The following is a 25,124-nucleotide window of genomic DNA, read 5'->3' as shown; positions in this document are numbered from 1 at the left end:
CTCCATGCACCTCTGACAACACCCTCTCCAATATTAATTAATTTAGCAAGAAAACATTTTGTGGAATTGGGCAAACATTTCCATTATGCAGAGGAAGGAACAAGTCTGAAGAGACGCCATGCTCTGTTGCCAGGCATGAAAGGGATCTATGGCAGGACCAGGGCTGAGCCCCCATCTTCTGCCTGTATGCCCACGTACACTGATGTGGTTCAGGCTTCCCACCCCCTCCACACACTGGGACACCTTCCCCATCCTCAGAGCAGTACTGCCGGGCACAGTACACAGTCTGAGCATCTATGCAGGCAGCGGTTGTGTCCACCCATGCTTTGCTTGGGGTCCTGTGCTCAAAGCAGTCCTCCTTGTCACTTTTGTTTTCTTTCTTTCCACCCTTCCCAAGAAAATTATGCTTTGCAGCAGGTGAACGAGTCCCTCAGTATGGGTAATACTTGCTTTACAACCAATCCAGCAGAATTACCCTTTTCTTGTAAGCTTTGGTTCTCCTACTGTGCAAAGGTCTGTGGCCATTTTTCATGTGTGACTGTAAAGCTAACGATAGCTCCCGTATTTCCTCTCTCCCACTGCCAGGCATAAAACACAGATTTAAGTTACAGTGGAACTGCAGTCCTGGGGAAGTCAGCAGAATAACTCACCTTTATATTGTCCATATGTTTGTGTACCCTACTGGGAGCCCTTACCTTTCTCCTATAGAAACAGAGTTGCCTTAAGAGATCCCTAATCTCATCCCTAAGAAATTTTTCAAAATTACAAGTTGACCACTGTCATTTCTAATGTGACAAGCACACACCGCCCTAAGAAAGGTTCATCAAAGATAGTGCTTGGTGTAACAGATCTCATTAAATACTAACTTGATTAACCCAGTAATAACTAAAAGTACCAAAACAAGCCTACCTTTACCGCACAGTAGTCAAAGAATCCAGTCTCTGAAAATATGGCCACCAAAATCATCTACCAAAAGATGAAGAAAAAGATAATACCTTGCCACTGAATTATTACACAAAAACAAAGCGATATAGTTTGTGATCCTGACAAAAGTCCTTCTTGTCGGTCACAGGTCTAAGAATCTGATGACCATCATACTAGGATATCCACTACAGCTGCCAGATATTTCTTGTTAATGCATCATATGGTGAAATTTAGTTCTCAACATAAACAGCCTGTAAATGTCACACTAGTCAGGTTGAATTTCATTTGCAGTGACTGACTGGGCATCATACATTGAGTACTCGATGTATCTCTTATTTGGTTAATCAAGAAAAACCAGTAAGTGTGCCTGCTTTCTGCAGTAATGCTCTACAGAGTGCAGAAGATAGAGGCTCCAGGAATTACTTGCATTTTCCCACACTTCTGGGAGGCTTCCTGTCCTTCCATCTTTGCTCCCAACAGATCTTTTTTTTTGCTTTCTTTTACTGTGGGGAAGGCAGGGAGCAGGGAGCTGTGTTAGTAAATAAGAAAAGCTCAGAATGGCAACATATAATTGTAATTTTGTCTCTGTATATTTTATATTTTTTGTTAGAGTTTAATAGTACTTGGACAACTCTTTTTACCATTATAACAACATAGGTAAGTGATTAAAATAATATATAATTATAATCTAATCAGCTATTTCTCCTCTATTTCTGGTTTGCCTTTTTTTGCCTCTAAACATAGCACTGACTAAGACAAAGAAAACCACTTTTCCAGTAGAGTGTGTTTGGGGAAGGTTTTGAGTAAACAAGATTAACAAGATAAATGAGAGTGATAATACTTGGTACTTAAACAGGTCTTTCCACTTATAGACCTCAAGGATGTTTTTAGTATGTTGTCAACATGATTTTATAAATTAAAAAAAAAAAGGATCGTTTTCAAAAGACTTCTTCAGAGGTCTGATCATCCTCCTTTTTGAGAAGTCCCTTGAGGCCCAAATTTTCGTCATAACATGTCTCAGAAAAGTACAGTTAACAAAATGTTTAAAAGGGAAACATCTCTATATTGAATGTGATCATTCTAGCACATTTAGAGCAAAAGATACATTTTAGGTACCATTCCAAACAGCAGCGCCAGTGTCTCATAATCAATCCACTCCACCACTTTGACCATACTTGGCCTCTGCAATCAAAAAATACAGTTACCAGTGAATGCTACAAAACATGTGACTTGTGATTAGCTATGAAATATAAACTCCACTTAATTGATAAACCATTTAAATAAGCTATGATGGAAATTAATAAGTGTTCCTACAAGGTACACAAAAAGGACTCTTTACTATTATTATTACTACTATCATTATTATTATTACTAATTTAAAGTGCTGCTGGCATCCTAAGTGGGTCATTATCAAAAGCCTACGTTAGGCTATTGATTTTATCTAGTTGTTCCTTATGTAGCATTACAGAAATGAAAGATAACCGAATTATATGGTACACCCCAGTTTCCTTTTTCATAAGAGAACAAAAGCATGCTGCTTCACCTGTGAATACACTGAAGGGAATTTAAGGGAACATAGCAATGAAATGGTGACCAGTTACGAGAAAAACAGAGAAAAGCAGTCAGTGGTTTCACTGAATATCAACTAGGAGTAAGCAGGGGGGTGGAGGGGGGAAGGAATGGGAAGTGTAATTATTTATGGTAGTCTAAGACAGTGTATTTCCATTCAGGTTTGCTTGATAACCTAACATTACTGAAAATAACAGTGTTAAAGTAACTCTGAAATGAGCTGAAAATGGTTGTACTCAGCTTCCTGCAAATCAGAATTAAATAGCGTCAACTGACTTTTTTCTACTCTTGTCTATGAGCTAGGCTGACTTGTTTTCCCCAAGATGATTCCCCACCCCAGTATCTGTTTTACCATCTCTCTCTTAAAAAACACTGCTCTGTCATGTGCCCAGTCACAACAGAGCAAACACAGAACTCTATGATATCATACCCAGAAACAAACTGAGCACTTGAAGTTTGATTACTTACCTCCCCAACAGTTGCTAAGGTGGCTAAAGCTGCCAAAGAGCCCAGCATCGCTGCAAGAGTCCTGTGAACAATCTGCAAGAAAGGGTAAGAACTGACCAGAGACTCCTTTAAACATGTCCTTATTATTAAAAAGGGGGAGGGAAAAGGATAAATAATTCCTGCAGTTGATTCTTTTCTTGGTTGTTTGGGTTTTTTTTCCCTTATTCGACCCCACCCCACTTCAGACAGACCTAACCAGAGAATGGCTGATTACATTGCCTCACTACAGGATGTTATTAAAAAAAAAAAAAAAAAAAAAAAAAAAAAAGCCATGTCTGTGCAAAACCCTGCTAGGAAGTCTTCAGCTCTGATCTCAAGGCAGAGAAGGGATTTCAGTCCCAGTTTCTTATATTTGCCAACAGGTGATCCACAGAAGGAAAGCAATTAATTTTCTCTAACTTCAGGACTAGAAAGCCTCATCCCACAACCCACGGGAAGAAGGTGCATGCCCAGAAGATAATCCACCTCATTCTTTATAGGTGATTGTTCATCTGCAGTGTCTGCAAAGCATTTCCCAAGCAAATAGCTCAGACCTGGGGCGGATGCATCCTACAGATATACAGACATATTTGACTTTGAGTTTCCAGGTCCAGCTTGTGGTCTGGGGCACAGATAGACCTGTCAAGCCTGTGCACCTGCTTTCTGTATCATTTTTTTTTTTCATCAGCATTTTCTCTACAAAGAAAGACAGACATATACTTTTTTCTACAAGAAAGCCGTATACTTCAGCTAAAATCTGCTGGACACCTTTGATGCATTCTCTTCAGTTTCTCAAAAGCTGTTTTCATGAATGAATAGGCTAACCCAGCCTTGAACAGTGCTTCTCCTCCATCTGCAATGTTTCTCTAGCATACAAGCAATGCATCTGAAAACAGCATCCAGTCCTCTGACCACAACACAGACGTTCATTTAATACTGCAGCAATTACTACAGTATATGGACATTTGTCCACATCTATGTATCTAATGAATAGATTGCACTTAACATTCTCAAGAAGGTATAAAAACAAGCATGCCTTGAAAATGTGCTTTTTCCTCCAAGAGCTCATTTGTAGTTATTTAATCCACCATGTCTGGAAGATCACATACTGTGTGAAATAAATCAGTTAAAGTAAGAATGTAACTAATGAAAATCACATTATAAAAGACTGAATCTAATTAACAGCATTTACTATTAATGTGTTTGAATATTATTTAGACACAAGCCAGAATTATTTCTAAGAAAGAAATAAGGCATTCTAGAAATATTTCATTTGCTGCAAATTTCATTAGAAATATTTTGCTGGTAAGAAACAATAGGATGTGGACACCTCAAGGCCCTCCTGCCCGCTTGTAAAGGAAAAGAAAAAATGAAAAATTCAGCCTTGGTTTTTCTCCTTGAACATAAATTTTTAACAGTAATGGTAAACAACTACACAATTTACCAAATTACTAGAAAAATAAATATATAAATGACTAATTTAGGAGTCAAAAGAAACACCATTCTCATTCTCCTATATTATTTTTTTTTGTGCACTGGAGAATAACTTACTCATAGTGATAAAGCATGAGATCAGACCAAGGTCCTAATGACCTAAAAGTACATAGCACAGATTACAGCTTCCACCAGCTCCCACAGAAATGTGTGTGATAAGTCACTATTTCATCTTTGATTTCCAGATACAGTGTTGATATGAACGCACACATATGGCCCTTGTGATTCTGCAAAGGTGGGGAGGAGCGTTCGGTAACATTCAATAGTTCTTGTGGCTGATGATGAGGTGCAGCCATTAGGCCTTAATGTTCTCTCCAATAAAATACACAAAGCAGAGGTGTCAGTTAGGGAAGGAGATCAGCTTCTTACCAGGGCAAAGTAGGTTCAAGGGTAAGCTACCGGGGAATGCTCAGCCATCCTCATGCTGGAGGCTTTCTCCTCATCTAATCACCACGCACATTAAATAGCTCTTTTGCAGTTCTCAAAGATATGGGTTTGCTGAGATTTGATTGGCTTTAGATTTTTTTGCATTTTGGCTGTCACCATTGTATTCTTAATTGCATACACTGGGTTGACTGCATTTTCTTTTTCCAAGAGTTTGCTGTCACCTATGGGTGAAATTTGCTTTCATTTCTGCAGAAAGATGAGAAAAAATGCTGTACAAATGGAATCATCTGTCAGTTCCTTCATCCTGGTGATTTTTCAAGAAGGATATACAAAAGCATATCCTGAAGAATGAACGAAGACTATTCGGGTGCAAAGGTCTATTACAGAGAAACTTATCAAATGTACAACTCTTCACTGCAGCAAACTATCAAGTGGAAGTTATACAGTAACAAAAAGCCTAAAAAGTTCACTTATGTAAATTCTGAGACATGTAAATATGCAAAAGCTGAGATTTGGGGAGGTTTAGGAAAAAATAGATTACTCAAATTTTCTTTTCACATAAAGCAAACCCCAAACAAATAATATATTTGTAAAGGTATTTTTAAAAGCCGACAAATTGAGAAATTAAGAGATACAGGTTATAAGCTGTGACACTCTTTGAACCACAGTTCTGTCTAATGCACATTTGGAGGGCATTATATTAGGTAAAATTCCATTATTATTATTCTTTTGCAAAATAGTACAGACCTGACCCAAACCTTCTCAAAGCCTGGAAGGAGTATGAAAACATTTCAGAATGAATCTCAGAGTGTAGCTATAAACAAAAGCTTGTGTACAGAATTGAAAGAACTCAGAAATAAATTAAAACAGAGATTAAACTCCAGGAAAGCTGAGAGGTTTGTTGGACTTTTGACTCTAAAGATGTTTTGAAAGATGAAGTGAGAAATCATCTGTATTCATCTGATCTTTCTTGTGCTTGAGAAAGTGCCTACCTTTGTGCTTTCTCTAGTAAGCAAAGATTATTACAATAAAAGAACCCAGATTCATAACAAGTTTCTCTCTCAAATAGGAATTGCTTATAAGATGATAAATTTGAGTTGGCTGTATCAGCCTGACCGGCTAGAGTTTTCATTTTACAAACTACAGATGGAAGCAGAAGGAAACAATGGGCTAAAAGTTACTTCAGTAGCAAGGGTGACTGAACTCAGGAAGTAAGTCCAGGCCTACGGCCCTAAGCGCTGGTTAACCCAGTCCCTGTAAGTAGACTTCTCATGACAGAGACAACCAGTTACAGCCTTCTGAGGTAACTCAGAGGTATATTTCTGTTTCCACTCTCTTGCACATAAATACCTTCTCACATGCTTCCACCCTCTCTGGCCCTACTCATTCTGTCAAAGCCATATGCCAAAGTGACCTCTTATTTTCTTCTCACTCATTTCTTCTGTCCCACAATTGGATCACCAAATATCAACGAATCAGACAGAGCACACTCTGTAAAATGCACTTATTAAAAATTTTTTTTGCCTTATTTCCTGGAAAGGTTCCTTAAAAAAACTAGCAACAGCCATTGAGACAAAAAAGGCAGAATAGACAAGGAAGACGCAAAGGCTTTAGCCTATCAGTTTGCATGCTAGAGTTCCTCCCCTCCCAACACAACTACAAACCTTATAATCTCTTCACAGAAGGGGCATCTTCACCATCAACATCATCTTTATTTCTGTCTGAAGAATGCCTAGCAGCGCTGACTTAATGAAGCAGCAAAGGATGGTGCTTTGCTTTTACAAAGGGACAGTTATCTCAATACAAACTGCTAGTGAAAACAATGCAGCCCATATTTCACTCTTTACAATGCACAACTCACTCACAGAGCTCACTGATAAAGCATATTACTAGGCTGAGAATTGAAAAGATTTCTGAAAAGGGAATGGATATTTACATAATTTTATATAAATAATGAAAACAGCTAAGATTGCAATAATTGAACCTATTAAAAATAACATCAACAATGTAGGTGTTGTGATAGCAACATCACAGGGTCATGCTATAGGGTCAATTCAGAATGGGCAAAGATTAGGAAAAACTTCTATAGCGATTTTGTTTCAAAAATATCTGTGGAAAGTTTGTCTCACTGTTGCCCGCTGTGCGATAAACACAATGTGCTGAATGCTGATTCTGTATGAGTTTCCATACTTTTAATTCAGGAGTAAAATTTAAGGTAAGAAATGAAAGGAACCCAAATCATTTACACCACAAGTCTTTGTGCTTGATATTAATTAAAAATATTCATTTTCAGAACTATAATATAAAATGGATTTAGGCAACCTACACCTTCTCCAGATTTAAATTTCTTTATCTATATGAAAGTGCTTTGGAATAATTGCACAGAGTTCATAAAATCTTTTGGTAGACTGCAACAAAATCATTATAAAAATTATTCAAAATTCCAAACACTTTATCTTGTACAGTGCTCCAGGAGGTAAAAGGAAATTATTTAGAAGCCAACTGAATGGTGACCTTATGCTATTTCAGAGCATACATTTCCCAGCTGAAATACAGGTCATGCATGTTTCCAAAATGCGCTGGTGAAGATATTCGATAAATGATACATCATACCAAATATTTTATTTCCATGGGTTCTTCTTTATAAGTGGTAAATAGCAGTGGAAATATGACTGTCAGTGGCTTTAATGTAAAGCTTCAAATGCAGCCTCAACTCATTTCTTATCCATTTTTTTCTCCAGTGGAGCCTGTTGCATTAAACTACTTCTCTTACTGAGAAATTAATTTTTATTTGGTAGAGTGGCAGCATTGCTAGATTTCAACAGGAGGCAGTTATTCCCAAGCCTATATCCGCATAGGGGTTTTATGTATTTTCCATCTGCCTCTGGAGTAGCTGAGACCTTCCCTAAAAATCCACAGCCAACTCCCTCTTAGACTTTATAAAGTCTCCGGTTCAATTCTTTATTCTGAGGGTACAGGGAGGGAGAGAAGGGGATTAAAATTTGCTCTATGATAACTTTTTTCCGGACTTCATGTTTTATATCTATCCTTTTAACGTTATAATTAGGGTTTATTGGGTTAAAAGAAGATACCGTCAGCAGTGGAAGAGGTTGTTTTGAAAGACAAAGGGTTTGTTTTTCCTAAAGATAATCAAGACAGGATTAGCCTGACTGCCTCTGGAAGTGTGTTCATCAGCCAAATCCCTTGATGGAGATTATCTTATCATTTGTCGTCATGTACTTTATAAATTTTGGTGGTCTGCGTTGCCCTGGACTATTCCAGCTGTTTTTCAGAGGATACAGACAAAACTTCAGTCTTGCATGTTACACATATTTGATCCATTTATGGTTTGGAAAATTAATGCTGAAGCCTGACACTGGCATCAGAAGCTGAAATCTAAACTGAAATTTGCAGAAAAACAATGATAATTTAGCTAACTGTTTTAGGTAGTTTTTCCTAAGTCTGTCAAGCAATATAAATTAAAATTTGGGCTTATGTTAGAAAACAAGTGTCAAAAAAAGCCTTGCAATATTTGAACTCTGCCCTGCAGAAGATTCACTTCAAAGCTGAATGGCATCAAATTCTCAGTTATGAGAATTTGGTTTACTTCTGGCAAATTGCACAATTTGGACAGACTATAAACCAGTAGACTAGAAATATAGGATATAGCCACGTACAAATGAGATCAGAGCAGCAGAAGAGGAAGGTCAATGGAGCCAGCCATACTTACCTGATTTTCTTCACGCTCGCCTGTTAAAGACACTGTCTAACCAGTACCAGTTAGTGAAGGCATAGCCACATACGTCCGCTTCAGCTGGTGATGGCAGTTAATACTTTGCCTCCTCACCCTCCTCCCCTTGGTTTTCCACCTACACAAGTTCACAAGTTGTGCAGAAGCAATTCTGCAGCTTCTTCAGCTGAGGGGTGCTCTTCCCAGCACATGGGAACCCCTTTACAAGGGATGTGTCTCAAAAGCTAGTGCAAAATGAATGATGAGGGAAAATTAATTGCCTTAGAATTTCTTAAGCAATAACAAGTAAATTCTGTAGGGATTTTAATGAAGCAAAAGGGAGTTGCTTGACATAGCTTAGAAAGTGTGACATGCGGTATTCAAGGATGGACTAAAGCAGCTCTTGAGGCAAGCACGTAGTGTACAGCTGCTGAAAGATGATGCACATCAAGGATCCCAAAATGACTACAGGCATCACAAAAATCAGTGACAGCAGGAACAGCCATTTATACCTTCATCTGCAGATTAGGATACTATGTATATATATTTACATACAGACATGCAAATCATAAAATAAAACTCTACATTAGGTTAAATATTTAGGAAATCTTATTAAACTCATTTTTGTAAGTCAAAATATGTCAAAACTGCATCACTGTACATAAGTATGCCTTGAAAAATAAAAAAAAAGGTGGACCAACAGCTTACTCATTTTTAAAAGAATTCAGTGGTGCTTCAGTAGAATAGTACTACCACATGCATGAAATATGTGCCCAAGATCAGTTAAGAGCACAGACTTAAGAGGTCTGTGGACTTGGAAAAATTAGTTGCATATTTTAGTGCTAACATATATTCTTATTAATTGGACAATAAATGGCTGATCCCTGTGACTCTGTGAAAGTTATGTTCTATCTACATTCACTAAGCTCTTTTTACAGACAAATTCCAAATCCTAAAACACTTGGGTTTGTTTTTCGTTTTGTTGTTTGGTTTTGTGTTTTTTCTTTTTTTGCTTTTTGTTTGTTTGTTTTAATAGAAACATTAGATTATACATATATAGAGAGAGAGCAAACTGTAACTCCTGAAGGACATCAACACCACCCCAAGGTAAGAAAGCACCCATCTATGACATTCTGCTATGATACCCATTTTCACTCAGATAGGATGCCAAATTCCTTGTTCTGATTTAATGTCAATGGAGAAAGTCATGGTATGAGCAATGATGCCTTAGGGAAAGGCACAGAAGGCAGCAATTTGACACATCCTAATGCAATGTTTCAAAATATAAGATGGCACTACACAAGATTATTATTCTAAATAGAATGTGATTAAAAGTAATACTATATTGTATCCAAGACAAGTTAACACCTGTATAACTTTTATTCATAGAATCATAGAATAGTTTGGGTTGGAAGGGACCTTTAAAGGTCATCTAGTCCAACCCCCCTGCATTGAGCAGGGACAACCCCAACTAGATCAGGTTGATCAGGGCCCCATCCAACCTCATCTTGATTGTCTATAGGGTTGGGGCATCCACAACCTCTCTGGGCAACTTGTTCCAGTATTTCACCACCCTCATTGTAAAAATTTTTTTCTTTATATCTAGTCTAAATCTACCCTCCTTTAGTTTAAAACCATTACCCCTTGTCCTGCCACAATATGCCTTGCTAAAAAGGCTGTCCCCGTCTTTCCTATAGTCCCCCTTTAAGTACTGAAAGGCCGCAATAAGGTCTCCCCACAGCCTTCTCTTCTCCAGGCTAAACAATCCCAACACTCTCAGCCTGTCCTCTTAGGAGAGGTGCTCCAGACCTTGGATCATTTTTGTGACCCTCCTTTGGACCTGCTCCAACAGTTCCATGTGTTTCTTTTATTGAGAGCTCCAGAGCTGGACACAGCACTCCAGGTGGGGTCTCATATTCCAGGTGGGGTCACTTTCAACATACCATATGAATACCATATTCCTATGGTATGTTGACTGGACAGGCTAAGAAATACAAAATAGGGATATCTTGGGAGTTTTGCCTTGGAAAAACAACCCTGAAAATCTATGATTAAGTAATTACATTAAGTTTCACCAGCTGACATCAATTCTTTCTATATGTGAAACACGATACATAGAAGAGCAAGAGGAAGAGACTTAATTAAATTATTAAATTAAATTATTTTCTGTGAATAAATTATCTGATTAATTCATTCCCCTGTTCTATATAGAAGACCTATAAGCTGACTCTAGATTCTGCAAAGGTATTTGTTACTCCATAGCCCTGTCAAAGGCTTTGAATCAACAATTTGCACAATTTGCAAACTTCATTTTCTATGAGCTTTCTTCTTCAGTGATATCACTGCTTGGTGTTTGTAGAGAAAACTGGATAGACTAAAGCTTCATGCTGGTATAGAACATTGAGTTAATCGGTTCAAAGTAGCCCTGAAATGATGCAAAGATAAACATATCATTACTGTATGAGATGAACAAGCCTGTTGAAACCCTTATATTTTCATGCCTTGGAAACTTGGGGGAAAAGCAAAGCTGGAGAAAAAAACAGAGTCAGGAACAAAGGAGGGAAACAGCATTTGTACAGATGTTGGCCAGAGGAACCAGAAGAGGGTTTATTCCTATATAATGAGGATTGAAATGACTGCTTGACTTCTAGGTCAAGTCTGGCTTTGAAATAACCTCCCACCTCAGAATACTAATAATGAAAACTAGGGATAAAAAGGTATAGTGTCATACCTAATAATACCTATGAGATTCATACAAAAAAGAGGAGTCTTCCATATCTATATTATTATAGCCATAGGTGGATATTTTCCTCCAGGAAACACCAAAAGGGGAATATCCAGTAACATCTGATAGTTTAAGAGGCCCTCAGAGTCAAATTTTAAAAGTGAGTCTTTTTATTTACTATGAATTTAGCGGTTTTGTCTTAATGTGAAATTGGACAGAGGCACACAGAGATGAATGAGTTGATGTTCTGTAAATCAGGGCATTGAGTCAAGCCAGATTAATAGAAAGCGGAGCCCTGTGGAAAGGCGGGTTGGTGATCATTTTTATGTGCCAAGGCACCTCAGCCCTGTAATATTTTAGCTACAAAAAAACATTTGCTATATGACTAAAGTAGAGAGATCTAGGTCGTGAGCCTTTAAAGGACTAATGTTGCTACCTAGAAATGATAAACCAGACCGCTACTGTGGGCTGACATGACCAAAGCCGTTGTATATCAACAGGCTGGCCTAGCAACAAGCTTTCCGTCTTACAAAACCCTTTTGCAAGTGTCAGTCTAGTCCTTCAGCACCTATCTCAGCAGGCTTTGCTGCCTCCATCTACTCCACATGCCTTGATATCATTCCCAATGCACATCCTCATTTTTGTGTCCTGAAAGCATTGTTCATGGCGACTGTAAGACCCTCATTGTATTTGTAGTTTTGGAATGTTTTCTCAAACTGAAGAAGATACCACCATCAGCATTTCCACAGTTATCTCGCCATCCTCAAGACTAATGAGACTGTGAATTTCTAGTAAAGAAATTACATGGAGAAAATAACAAAAGTGAGGACCAAACTTATTTTACTTTCCCTGTGTGAATCTCTGTCAGCCTTCTTTTAATATTAGGGTAATACAACCATACAGAATTACAGCCATGCACTATGAACAACAATATGGCAAACGGCAGTGCTTACATTACCTTTGCAGGGAGCTTTCTGCTCTAACCAGCAGCTCCTTTGAAGTCTTTCATCCCTGACATTTCCTGCCTTTCTCACTCTAGTGTCATGGTTTTAGCTGGGATAGAGTTAATTTTCTTCACTCTACCTGGCATAGTGCTGTGCTTTGAACTTAGCATGAAAAAAATGTTGAGATAACACACCAATGTTTTGGCTCTTGCTGGGTAGCGCTTGTACTAGTCAAGGACATTTCCAGCTTCCCACGCTCTGCCGGGTGCACAAGAAGCCGGGCGGGGAGGGGGCACAGCTGAGAGAGCGGATTCAAACTGACCAAAGGCATATTCCATATCATGTAACGTCATGCCCGGCATGTGAACTGGGAGGAGCTGCCTGGGGGAAGGAGGCAGCAATCACAGCTTGGGGTCCGCCAGCGTCGGTCACCAGATGGTGAGTGGCTGTATTGTTTGTGTTTCTGTGGGTTTTTTTTCCTTTTTTCTTTCCCTTCCATTTCCATTTTGTTATATTAACATTATTGTCATTATTATCATAATCATTATTATAATTATTATTTTATTGTAATTATTAAACTGTGCTTATCTCAACCCACAAGTTCTTTTGCTCTTCCGATTCTCTTCCCCATCCCACAGGGGTGGGGGGGAGTGAGCAAGCGGCTGCGTGGTGTTTAGTTGCCAGCTGAGGCTGAACCACGACATCTAGTTTTCTTCTCTGGATATTTTTTTCCTCTTTAGATCATGCCATTGCATCTCCCTCCAGTCCTGCCTCCTATACTCTACTCTTTCATATTTGTTCATTCACTTTTGCCCTTGCTCTTGCTGAAGGAAGACATCATTTGAGGCCCCAAAAAAGCTGAGTGGTTCTCATCCCTGTTTGTGTGCATTAGAAGTGAGTGCCCGTTCCAACACCTTGTCAAAAATTTAAGACTTCATGCCTCTCTACCCCTCTGGTTGCCATAAGCAGGGTAGAAGCTGAACAGCACCATTCAATTAAGCTAATTTAATGTTCTGTTGCCTGTCTCAAACAGAAAGGAAAAATCCCAGCCCACAACATACATAGTATGCAAGGCAGGGCAACACATTTGTGCTTGACAGTCTTTCACAAATTGAACAAAATACAGTTCAAAATTGGTTTTAAAAGGCAATAGAAAATGGACATTTGGAAATTAGTTTTTACACTTAGTGTAGAAAATATGACTCCTGTTATTTCAAAAAAATAACATTATGTGAAAAGTGGAGCCTGGGTGACAGCATCTTTTAAAGCAGACAATCATATCAAGTCCTTCATCTAGCAAGCAGCACTGTCCAGTGGCAATTTTTTCCTATAAAGTTCTTAATTAAGGCCAGTTTATACATAGTGCAGAAGTACCATAGCACCCAAAAGAAGATATTTTTTCTTAAAGCACACATATTCAGAGCAAAGCCAGGCTTCTACCAAGATAGATCTAACAATTAGACAGGCAATAGTCAGTGTAAAATCAACATTTATATTGGATTAATAATACAAAACCGTCATTACGACATATCAAGCTGAGATCCAGCTGAGGATTTTGCTTGCTGTTATACTGTATTTTTGTTTTGATTTGAACTTATCCTGTCCTTGTCTTACAGCACTTCATTTGTGACGGCAGGAAAAATGACTGTAATTTATCTAACTGGTGCTTGCTCTGTCCTGTTGGATCCCCCTCATTGGTGGCAGTGGCTCTGCTCTACTTAAGCGGTAAAAATCCCAACATCTCAGGGACACTGATCCAATGCTCCTCATCAGGAGCAACTTGTAATGCTGCTGCACAGCTGCTTTAAAGTAATTTTGAGCCCCTCAAAATGCACAGAGGTCATACCCTCCTCCTAAATCAGACAAGGGCAGGAAATTACCTTAAGCCTTGATAGTCCATCCTCCTTAATTGCTAGCTCAGTCACAGGCTGTTCTCTCTGGGAGAACGTTTAGGGTATGTTTTGGTGAATACTTCACTCTGGGGAACAGGATAGATGGATCTGCCCTGTGTCTGGATCCCCTTGTTCAGTCCAGTCCTCCAGCACTTATCTCAGCAGGCTTTGCTGCCTCCATCTGCTCCACATGCCTTGATAGTATTCCCAATGCACACCCTCAGTTTACATCTGAAAAGCATTATTCATGAGGACTGCAAGGCTGCCCTCATTATATTACACATTTTCAGCTGGGGGGGGTGGGGGATTGGGGTGGGGGGAGGGAGGAATAAGAAAAAAGAGTAGACAGTAGACTTTTGTATGGTAATGGCACTTTAGAGTTACAGGGACTCTAAACCACAGCCACATGCTGCCCAGGAAAGATGCAGCTAGCTTGCTCCAGAGGGAGCTAGATTTTTCTTCAAGGTGTTTTTCTACTGGCTTTTATGGTTTAGGTTTCACTCTGCTGGATTCAGGTTCTGTGCAACCCCCAGAGTCACAACATTTATGATTTCTGCCTTGGGCTGGGAAGTTCGCTTTCCAGGCCCTACCTTTTGGCTCCATTTCTACCCCACTGTAAAACACTGCAGATAAGACAATATCAAGGCAACCTCCTCCACCCTGGTCAGGACCAGTAGTCTCTCAAGGAAGGAAAAAGAGTACAGGAAAGCACCCTTGCCCTGCTGGATGCTGGCCAGCATGCCCAGGGGCACTGGCTTTCCCACTCTGCCCTGACCTTGAGCTCTTTTTCTTCCTCCTTCCCCAAAACAGGAAGGCAGATGAGGGCAAACTTCTATTCTTTTTATTCTTTCTGAGTGAGGTGTGGCTCGGACTCTTCACCAAAGAGGATAGATTGTTTCCTCTGATAATCTGCCCCTAATTTTCTGCCAACTCCTAAGGCAGTGTTTTCATTCCTCTTCAGAATTTTTCCATCCCAGCACAAATGAAATCAATAGCAGCAGGAATACATTCTCTTCCACAAAGGCCAGGGAGAGCAGCAGCTACAATTTTCTTTTTTACACCATCTTTTCCAATAAAGGCTATGGATTTTCTTCTGTCCCTTTGCTACTAATCTTTTGGTAGGATATATGTAGAGGTAGGAACACTCTAATCCACACTCTTCTCTGTCTATATTTAAAGACAGATCAATATGAGAATGGATGGCAAGTGAGAAACCATGCTGAGTAAGCTGGTCACTAGTTTCTGTGACTTTTCTTATTGGAAAAAGATCTCCCTTAAGATTAGCCTATTGCCATCACTTAGTATTATGTTTCGTATACCAGTGACTATTTCTTCTGTTCTCCTATTCCCTCTCTGAAGCATAGTTTTCCATGTGCAAATAAACAGCCTCATTACTGCAAATAAGCAAAAACTGGACTGTGTGAGCGTAGGCAGCAGTAATAACAAAGATCTTATTTCATTTGTAAAAATGCTTCCTGTGAGGAAACACTGGTTCAACCAGCCCACAACACTAGAAAAAATGGTCAGACTGAACCACTCAAAGGTTTTGCTGTCTGCAGCTTAATTCTGCTGGTTAGCTGCTATTAAAAATCACTCTGCTTTGAGTTAAAGAAATTAAGCTTAGGGGATGTTTATTCATAATTTAAGCTAGTTAATAATAGAAAAGTAATATGGAGAGAAACTCTCAATTTCCATTAAAGTAATAAAAATTGTGATTATAAGCCCATACTTGATGCTAGTAAGGAGCTAGAGCTTTTAAGGCCAGACCTTGTACTTTCAAGTATTTCTGTTTCAAGAAGAAATACAGACATGTAAATGTTATCCAAGATGTCAGATCATTAAAATGTCATTTGAAAGATCCTGGCAAGACTTTTTTCTTAGGGCTACCTACAAGACAGGATATGAAACTAAATTATAGCTCCTGTGATAAAACAAGCCCTATGGAGGCTCTCACAGAATTTCTGATACTTGCTGGTATCACTGATACCACTTTTCTGCCATTTGATGTGCTGTTGGTATCTCCTCTCCTCTTTTTCTTTTTTTTATATTGATTTAGTAAAATGAATGTTATTCTGCCTTTTCTCCTGACTAAACAAAATGTTTTATAAAATAGCATTAGGAAGGCCATTACCTTCATATTTGTTTCTGCTGGCTGATTTAAGTATCATAAACAGCTAACACTCCATTGTAACCCACAACACAAAACAAATATATTAAAGAAAAATATTGGAGAAGTGCACACAATAGTTAATTCAAATTAATGAGCTCTGTCCTTTAATAATAAATGTTTTACATTCCTCCTTACATATTTCTAATTAATGCAGCTCCAACATAGCTGTAAATATGCAGTTAATGGTTACTAATACGAGTATTATCAACTCAAGAAACTTTTCTAAATACCAATAAAACTTTATAACTTTAACAGATATTTAAGCTATAGATAGGCAGAGGGATTTCTTTTCAGAGTAACCAGTGTATTATGCCATTCTCTGTGTATACAAACACAGGCAAAAGGGGAGGAAACAAATATATCTTACTGTATTGTAAAGAGGAAACAATGAGATTTTATCCACACTAATTTTCCTTGACTGTGCTGTACCACCAGAAACAACCATACACCACTGCTTATTGAATCTGAGTGAATAGGGTGTAAATAGTCACATTACTTATATACATAGAAAAAGGCTTTGCTGGAAAAAGAATGGAAATTAAAGAAAGCAAAAGGCAAAACGCACTCTTAGCTGAAAAACAAGGAAATGTGTGAGAATTAAATCTTCTAAGACTTTTTTGTTTGAAACTTTTTTCAAGTTCTCAATCAAAAGAGGCTATACATTTTGAGGATCAAGACTAGAAAGAGCCTGTCTTGAAATACATTGTGAACTAATTTAGTACAGCAACATTGTTGTAGAACTCTGTACGTCAGCTGTTTACACCAGAAGTCCTTGTAGACCAACATGAAAACATACCTATAACCTGTCTTACTTACGTTCCTCAGTAATCCTGAAGGGTCAGGCAGTAGAACTGAGATCAACAATGGCAAACCTAGCACACTTTTTTTTTTTTTTGAACATACACTTGTTTTCATTTCCTATGCAGTGTAGGCTTCCAAGAACAAAATTAAATACTTCACTGTTTTCAACAGTCTATAAAATAGTGTAGATTAGATTAATTCAAAAATACCACAAAAAGCAGATTTTTTTTCTCCTTTCTCCTCCGGGAGAAGGGAAGGGAACAGAAGAGTGAAATGCAAAGAGGGAACTGATTGGTATTTGAAGAAAAACCAATTTCAAGAGAATGAATGTCTAGTTACTGAAGGAAAGGATGATTACATGGGGGTGGGGGGGAAGAAACCCATAGATTTCAAACAAAAAACGAAACTAAGAGATGTCCATTTAACAAGAGTTAGAAGTAATACACCAAATTTTCAAGGGGCAGAGTAGGTTTGTGAAGTAAGAAAATATTCATATTTGTGGTAAGCATAAAAAAAGAAATCATTATAAATTAAAGAGGGAAAAAAGGCATCTTCTTTTACCAGAAACATATTTCTATTTTATGAATATGTAACATGTGATCAGTTTCAAAAGAAAAAATGCTTTAAATAAATGTCTGAAGACATAAAAGTCAACAGCTTAACATGTTTTCTGAAGGGCAGCACATCTTGAGACAGTAAGACTTGTTCACTGACAACAACCAGTATTTGACATACATTGACCTAGAGATCTGATGCCGACATAGAGGCAAACTGCCTCAAAGCAGTATTTACCACCTGTCTCTACAGTAGAGAGAAGATTACAGTTGGATAAGACAGTTTACATTAAATGCACTTCATTTTCCAACTGGAACCTCTTACTTCATCAGTTTTTCCCATCATCTGTATCTGCAGGAGGCAGAAGCTCTTACAGCCTGTTCTCCTGCATGCTCCCTGGTGCTGCAAAGGGCAAGGGGATAAGGGAAGGAAGGATTAAAACATGAAGAGTGTGGGGCGGAGGAGGTTGTGGGCACAAGATCTATGATCTGTGCTAGGGGGAAAGGGCTGTGCAGGAGGAGCAAGAGGCATGCCTTTGGGTAGCTCTTGTGAGTTGTAACAGACAAAATGCTTCCTCTTTCTTCATTGTTATAAGAAAATATGTGAAAATATAGCTCTAAAACTTGTTTGGGTGTCCACACTGACTGAAGTTGAACCTATATTGTCAATGAATAAAACACAGGAAACTAATAAAGACTGATAAAAGATGGGGAGCAGCAACACTTAAAATTAAAATCTGTGAGAGATCGCTCCTGCAGCAACACCAGTTGATTTCTCTAACAGTGATGACTGCTAATGGAATAGAGCGTGCAATGTGTTGAGAAAGCAGGACTTCAGGCACTAAAGTTATAAATATTGAATGTAAGGTAAGTCACTCTTACATATTCTAACAATATTAACATCCATCTCTTGCAAGAGCTCCATGAGGGAACAAAAAAAAAAGTCAAGTTTTGTTTCTATGATAATTATTTCCAGTTTATATATTTATAGCTTAAAATTTACTCTGTAACATTTGCCATTCTTACTGATGTTATGGAGAAAACAGCTAACATCATGATGCAATAGGTGAATTTCCACATTTTAAAATCCAAAAAAGTTTACTTATAAGTATCTATTTCTACTTTTGAATTTGCAGAAATAACTTTTCTGCCAACAACAGAAATTTTTCTTTGATCTTTTCACAGAAACAATAAGATAATGAGTTGTTTTAAAGCTTTGTCTTAGAAACAAAAGGAAAACATATGCTTTCCTTGGCTTTGCTTTTCAGTTTCAAGCCTTTATTTCCTTCTACCTGTGAACTGTTGCAAAGCAGTTTTCTAGGATATTAACAGGAAACCACCATTTACGTACATTAAAAATCTGATGTTTTTGCAATTGCGAAAAGGTTGCATAGTTGGGTTTTTTTAAAAATAAAAGCTGCATTTAAAAATATTGAAATTATTCTGATGCTGTGCTGCATGCCTACATATATTTATAGTAAAATCTAGTCCAATCCCCCGCCACACTAAATATTAGATATTTTTGCTCATTTATAAAGTACATAGAGGCAATTTTAGCTTCATAAATAAATCACCATTGCTGAATGACATAATCTAAATGTCTAAAGCATCTGTCATGTTGTGTGGGCCCATTACTGATATTTGATTAGAAGGTGTTTAACTACCTTACCATTTTGAGGTGTAACAGGATGAAAAGCTTAAAATACACAAGGGATGTGAAAGAAAAATGAGCATCCTGGACATATTTACTATGGAGTGCCTTGTAGACTTCATTCAATTCACTTCTCTGTTTCATACTAGTATAAATTAGGTGTAATTCAACTTGGAGAATTCATTGACAGTGTGGATGCTCATGTGAATTAAAAAAAAAAAAAAAACTGTCCCCCCAGTATCTGTCCTTTATTTCAAGATAATCAGACAGTAAATGTTCTCAGTTCAAAAAAGTCGGTTGGAGTCCAATGCTGTTTCTGACATGTTTTCCATTCTTAGTGCTGATCCAATGCATTTTCATTGGGTTTGGTACCGCAAGGCTTTGAGGTTGATGTTGCAACATGTATTTAAAGTTCCCTGTCCCTTGACTTCTTCATGTTAACTCAGACTCCATTTCCTCTAAGTAATACAGTAAAAGAATTTCTAAATGTCACTTATTAAAAAGCATGCTCAGTTTAACCTTTTAAAAGTACACTGAATTCATGGTTTGAGATGCCTTAGAAAAGGGAATAACCAAAGCTTTTTTCTTTTACCTTACGTTAAAAAATAATTAACTTAAAAACAATTTTTCCACACCTTTTATAACCCAGACTTATTTTCACTCTCATAGCCAAACTACAATCCTGTTAAAATATTAAAGCACAAATACAACCTAATCGAAAATACCCAAGATCACTGCAACATTAATATAAATTGCCAAAACCAGTTATAATTCAGCACAGTTTCTTCACATATACCTTATTCATTGCACTAGAAACACTGATGGTAAAGCAAGGATTCACATACATATATTAAAGCCCAAGAATGAAACCCTTCCATGTGCTCCATTTACAATGTAGGGGAAAAATAAAATCAAAGTGAAAAACTGGCTTACTTCCAGTATGATCAGCACATAGACACCTGCTAAGATGACGGACGCAATTGTTACTTGTGCCTCTATAGTTGCATAAAGGTACTGATGCTTCATGGAGAGAGGAACACTTCCAGGCTCCTGTAGGAAAGCTTGAATGTTTATGAAGATGGTGCCTCTGGTGAAAGAAAGAGAAGTTTTGCTTATTTCTGGAATGAAATACCATTAGCTTTATTTATGCATTAATTTCATATTGAGTACCTATAAATACATGTATATGCGCTATATCTTTACAATTGCAAGCAGCTTTTCAAACATTTTCGCTGTATCCCTCTAAACAGCATTGTGTGGAAATTAACTCAAGTACAACCAGCCTTGTAAATCCATTTTAAAAGCAGCAAGAAGTCATGATTTCCTGCCCCTCTGAAACAGGCAGTGATAGTTTGTTTTTAAAACATTATCTATTCCCTCATAGTTAAGTCTATGTAATCTACTACTTCAATGGATTATTTCTCAACCAACCTGTCTGGTATCTGAAAGGTTCTAGTTGTGATGATTTGTTGATTTCTTCTCAAACTTAAGGGTAGAGACCAGTTGTATACCACCTGCAAGAGAGAGTCACATTTGGCAATATGTCAGTGAAATACGTCCATTTTTGCAAAAAGTCAGTGAAAGTGATGCGTCTCTGATCTAGGGTTTTATTCCTCTCTGTTCATTTAGGAGAATTTTCTGTGGACAGGGCATAAAACACACACTACCCCAAATTAATTCCACATAGTTAGGTATGTTACAGGCACTCAGGATGGAGCAAATCCTTATTCTCATTCCCTCACTCAGTCAAAGAAGTGAGACACACCAGAAGGTGTCTCCAGAGAGCAGATGCCAAATCACACTCTGCATTGACTATAAGGAGCATCTAGGGAAGCTAGGCTCAGAGTCACAAAGACTGCCTGGGAAGAAAACTATCATACACGAGGTACAGATGGTAAAAGTTCCAGGAGCAACGGCATACCCTTCCTCTTACATTATGAAGAAGAAATGGTAGAATTTCAGTAAACAAAATTCCTGTTTGCTGATCTTCTAGCAAAAAGAAACAAAAATCTTCAGAAAATAAACAGTTTCTGAAACTTTGCCCGTTACTACATATTCATGCAAGCTTAGCCAAATATACTCTTTAAATGTAGATACAGGTATTGTCTCCTTTTTAAAGAAGTGTAACTTTAAAAAACCTTCAGATTTGGTTACTTGTAGCCTAAATCCTAAGCCTGTATGCTACACAGTGGGGGAAAAAAAAAAAAAAAAAAAAAAAAAAAAAACACCCACATTTAATCAGCCAGCTTGGAACATCTGACATAGAGAAATGCCTGAGAAGCATGCAGGCAGGGAAGGTTAATTTGACTACCTACTCCTTTGGACATGTCAGGACCACCGCTGGCATGCCAGCAGAGGTCAGTTGCTGCAGCCAACTGCACGTTGGCTGCCCCACAGCAGCATGAAGGCTGCTTGGGGATCACTGCCAGCAGCACAGGTTACAGCAGCCTCCTCATCACGGGGGTGGGTGGTTTAAGTGTGTAGTTGCCATTATGGTATTGTTCACCATGCCAAAGTAGCAGGACTAATCTGCTGTAAACAGAGAGATTGGGGTAAACAGGAATACTGATGGCATCGTTCAGCTGTGCTGTCACTGGTAGAGGCAGGCCATCCTGTCACGCATACAGAATGAGAGGCAGTTGTTTGTATGTCAACGCCATTTATTAAATGATGAAGCTTATTTTTATTTTGCAGTGATATCCAATGACAGGCTGTAGAAGATCCTCTTTCACCAAATTCTCTGGGAGAGAGCAGCAGGAACTTGTTACAAACAACATCAACAATGAGAAAGCCTTAAGAGAAATAAAGCAAATAAATGTGACACATCTGAGAAAATAATTTGGAGCAAAATGTGAAAATGCATTTCAGTGAGTGCAAAAAGGCACTTTGCACTTGTTTCTTCTTTCTAAGACAACATTTGAAAACATTGCCAATTTTAAACATAAGAACTTCCATGCTAAGTGTCAGTCAAAGGGCACAGGTTTTACAAAATTTTAATATAGGAAGCTAAAGGAAGTCTTATAAAGACAAAAGAAAATGGAACATTACTCTTATTAGAATAAGTTTTCTAATGCAGATGTTAACACAATTCAAAGCAGGGAAAAGTATGACCACTTAATCCACACAATGGTGATGGAAATACAAATGATAAAACACATCTCAGGAAGAAAAAAAAAAAGAAAGAAAATTTAAAGACCATCACCTGCTGTTGGCCTCTCCTCCTTGATCCAGCATCTTCAGACTGGCTGATTTGTACTACAACGTACTCCCCTGTTTGCTGATCAGCTACATCTGCTACAAATGGGCCTCCAATATCTAACTTCAACAGAGCAGAATCTCGAAAATCAGTCAGATTCATAGCTATTAAATAAGCTGTTAAGGTGTAAATTTCCAGTAAAAAGTAGTATAGGCTGTACAAAATCCAGAAAATAAAATAGATTAGTCAACTTATTCTGAAAAACACATTCTTCAGCTAAAATGCTTAAGAAACTATGAAAAGAACAAAATAGATGTCTACTTCCTCACCAAGTAGCACCATTTTGGATGGGTTTCCTAAGGAAAAAGGAGTTATTGGTCCAGAACAAATACAGCTGTCCTTTCCTAGTGACTTTTGAGATCACCAGTGCTTTCAGCTCACACTGTAGATGTACCAAAGCTCCAAAATAGCATACAGAAATACACAGAGAGACAGAGAAGTAAGGCTCTTCAAGTGCTTGTACTAGATAAGAGGCTGCATCATTAGCTCAGCAATTCAAACATCACAGAACTTGTACTGGGGAAAACACTGTGGAAGCTCCAGCCACAGGGAAAACTAAACCAGAATCAACATCCTACTCGTGCCAGAGGATTTGCTTTTTGGTCAAAATTTTACTCATAGTTTCTCAAACATCTGAAAGACATATTTTCAATATGAGTGTTGAATCTATCTCCTCCAGCTCCCTCATCTACTTTTTCTTCCTTTCTTGGATACCTAGCATGAGGTGTGGTCAAACTACAATTGTAATCTAATATAACTGAGAAATCAGCCAACCATGATCCACAAATCAGTTGGAAGTATGGCTCTATTAGTTCCAATACATCTAGGACTATTTAAACTTCATATTGTGATAGCCCACTTCTGGCATGGTTGAGAAAGAATCATCCCTGCGGGTTTGGGGAAAAGGAAAAGCCTGTACTTTTAAACACTTCACAGTATGTTTGTTACTACAATAGAGCAATACTGTAATTGTTTTGCTCCTATCTGTGACCAGACAGAAAGCTAAAACATCACAACCAAAAAAAAAAAAAAAAACCTAAGAAGGGAAAAGAACAGACTTGATTTTACACATATGTGTTCTGTTAAAACTGTGCAGCTTAATCACATGCTTGATTATCATAATGGTTTTGACATCTGACATTTAACTGAGTATACTACAAAGCATGAAACTGTTGAAAAAATAATGTACAACAACATATACCTACCAGAAGGTTTTTCCCAGAAAGATGTTTTGTTGCCCACAGACTCAGAGATTTTAACAGGGGAACAAAAAACACAGTATAGTTAGAGGGGACTCAGGGCAGTGCTGTGCCCAGCTTCCCAGTGAGCCCCAGTAAGGCCATCCATGGTAGACCAGTCTCTATTGGCAAAAACATTATGACATTATACAGGGGTCCTTCATCTTTAAAAGAGTTGTTCCATCCATCCACATTCCCAGCAGAAGAACTGGATCTAGAAAAGAGATGGCTCTCACACGAAACCAAAACAAACAGACCTTAGCACATCTAGAGGCAGGTAAGCAGCTAATGCATTGCAAAGTAATATAACTGACACCCTGCTTGGCATGGCAAGCAGAGAAATCACCACCAGTGTCACTCACAGGCTGTTCATTGAGAATGAACCTCCCAAGCATCTATTTGCTTAAAAGAATAACACAGGAAAGGACCAAAAAAAAAAAAAAAAAACCAACAACCTCAGATGCAACAAATGAGGAGACCAACTCCAGTCAGGAGAATTTACACACACAGCCCTTAGCAAGCGTAAATACAAATTACAACAGTTCTCCTCTGGTTTTGAAGGTTTCAAGTGTGATTTGGCATCACAGTTTTTCTGTGTCCCGGTTAAGATGTAATAGTAATCTCAACTGAAACTATAGCTATACCTTTAACTAGAGACATTAATTATACCTTCTAAAAGGCCTGCTGACCTGAAGTCATTAACCCAATGATTTGGGACACCTTTTGACAGTCTGCCTTTTATTAGGAGAGTAGCCAGTAATTTATGTCTTGAAAAGCTTCAGGTGCATATAATTATGGCAGCTTCCTTTTAAGCAATACTTTTTAAATAAATCCTGTAATTACCTAGATGACATATTCAGGAGGTATTATAAAAGATGCTTAAAATTAAAGGGGGGAAAAATTACACCTTATTTTTCAAGACTTGTTCCTTCCTTCTTTTCCTATAAAGATGAGGATACGTAAGAAGTTTTTCCATTCCTTTCTGTGCATTTATAAAACCCTCAGAAAGAGCCCTAGCAAAATAGTTTCTCCTTTGATTGCAAGTGGAACTGACGATCACTCACCAGTCTGCACTGAGGCTCTGAAATCCCATCAGTTATCTTTCACCAAAAAAATATTTAGACTTTGTCATAATTCCATTGTTAGACTGCAGCAGATCACAGCCTTTATGAAAGGTGGAATTAAAATAAAGCAGGAGAAAATTCCAGCCACGTTTATATGAATTAAAATGCTTTTTTTTTTTTTTTAACCAGGTTGCTCTTCAGAATATTTTTGTTCTGCCTTATCTGGGTTTTATATTTCC

General features: G+C 38.0%; 1 protein-coding gene and 1 long non-coding RNA gene across 4 annotated transcripts in view; one reads left to right on the top strand and one right to left on the bottom strand.

The window, feature by feature from the left end:
* OCA2 (OCA2 melanosomal transmembrane protein) overlaps positions 1-25,124 on the bottom strand; it is a 158,555-nt gene that overhangs the window by 122,503 nt on the left and 10,928 nt on the right. Inside the window, exons 4-9 of one of the 2 annotated variants that reach the window (XM_064438321.1) lie at positions 22,530-22,687; positions 20,759-20,841; positions 20,261-20,414; positions 2,962-3,033; positions 2,041-2,106; positions 910-966 (exon numbers count right to left, since the gene is read on the bottom strand). In XM_064438321.1, the coding sequence (XP_064294391.1) occupies positions 910-966; positions 2,041-2,106; positions 2,962-3,033; positions 20,261-20,414; positions 20,759-20,841; positions 22,530-22,687 (590 nt within the window). The remainder of the gene's footprint in view (positions 1-909; positions 967-2,040; positions 2,107-2,961; positions 3,034-20,260; positions 20,415-20,758; positions 20,842-22,529; positions 22,688-25,124) is intronic. The other variant, XM_064438329.1, reaches the window with a different exon arrangement.
* LOC135310507 (uncharacterized) overlaps positions 12,643-25,124 on the top strand; it is a 28,782-nt gene continuing 16,300 nt past the window's right edge. Inside the window, exon 1 of one of the 2 annotated variants that reach the window (XR_010370588.1) lies at positions 12,643-12,697. This is a non-coding gene — a long non-coding RNA (uncharacterized LOC135310507). The remainder of the gene's footprint in view (positions 12,698-25,124) is intronic. The other variant, XR_010370589.1, reaches the window with a different exon arrangement.

Source organism: Phalacrocorax carbo, chromosome 1 (assembly GCF_963921805.1).
Source record: "Phalacrocorax carbo chromosome 1, bPhaCar2.1, whole genome shotgun sequence".
In the NCBI taxonomy this organism is placed as follows: domain Eukaryota; kingdom Metazoa; phylum Chordata; class Aves; order Suliformes; family Phalacrocoracidae; genus Phalacrocorax; species Phalacrocorax carbo.
Note: the sequence above shows the minus strand (reverse complement) of the source record. Positions and strands in the feature narration are given on the sequence as shown.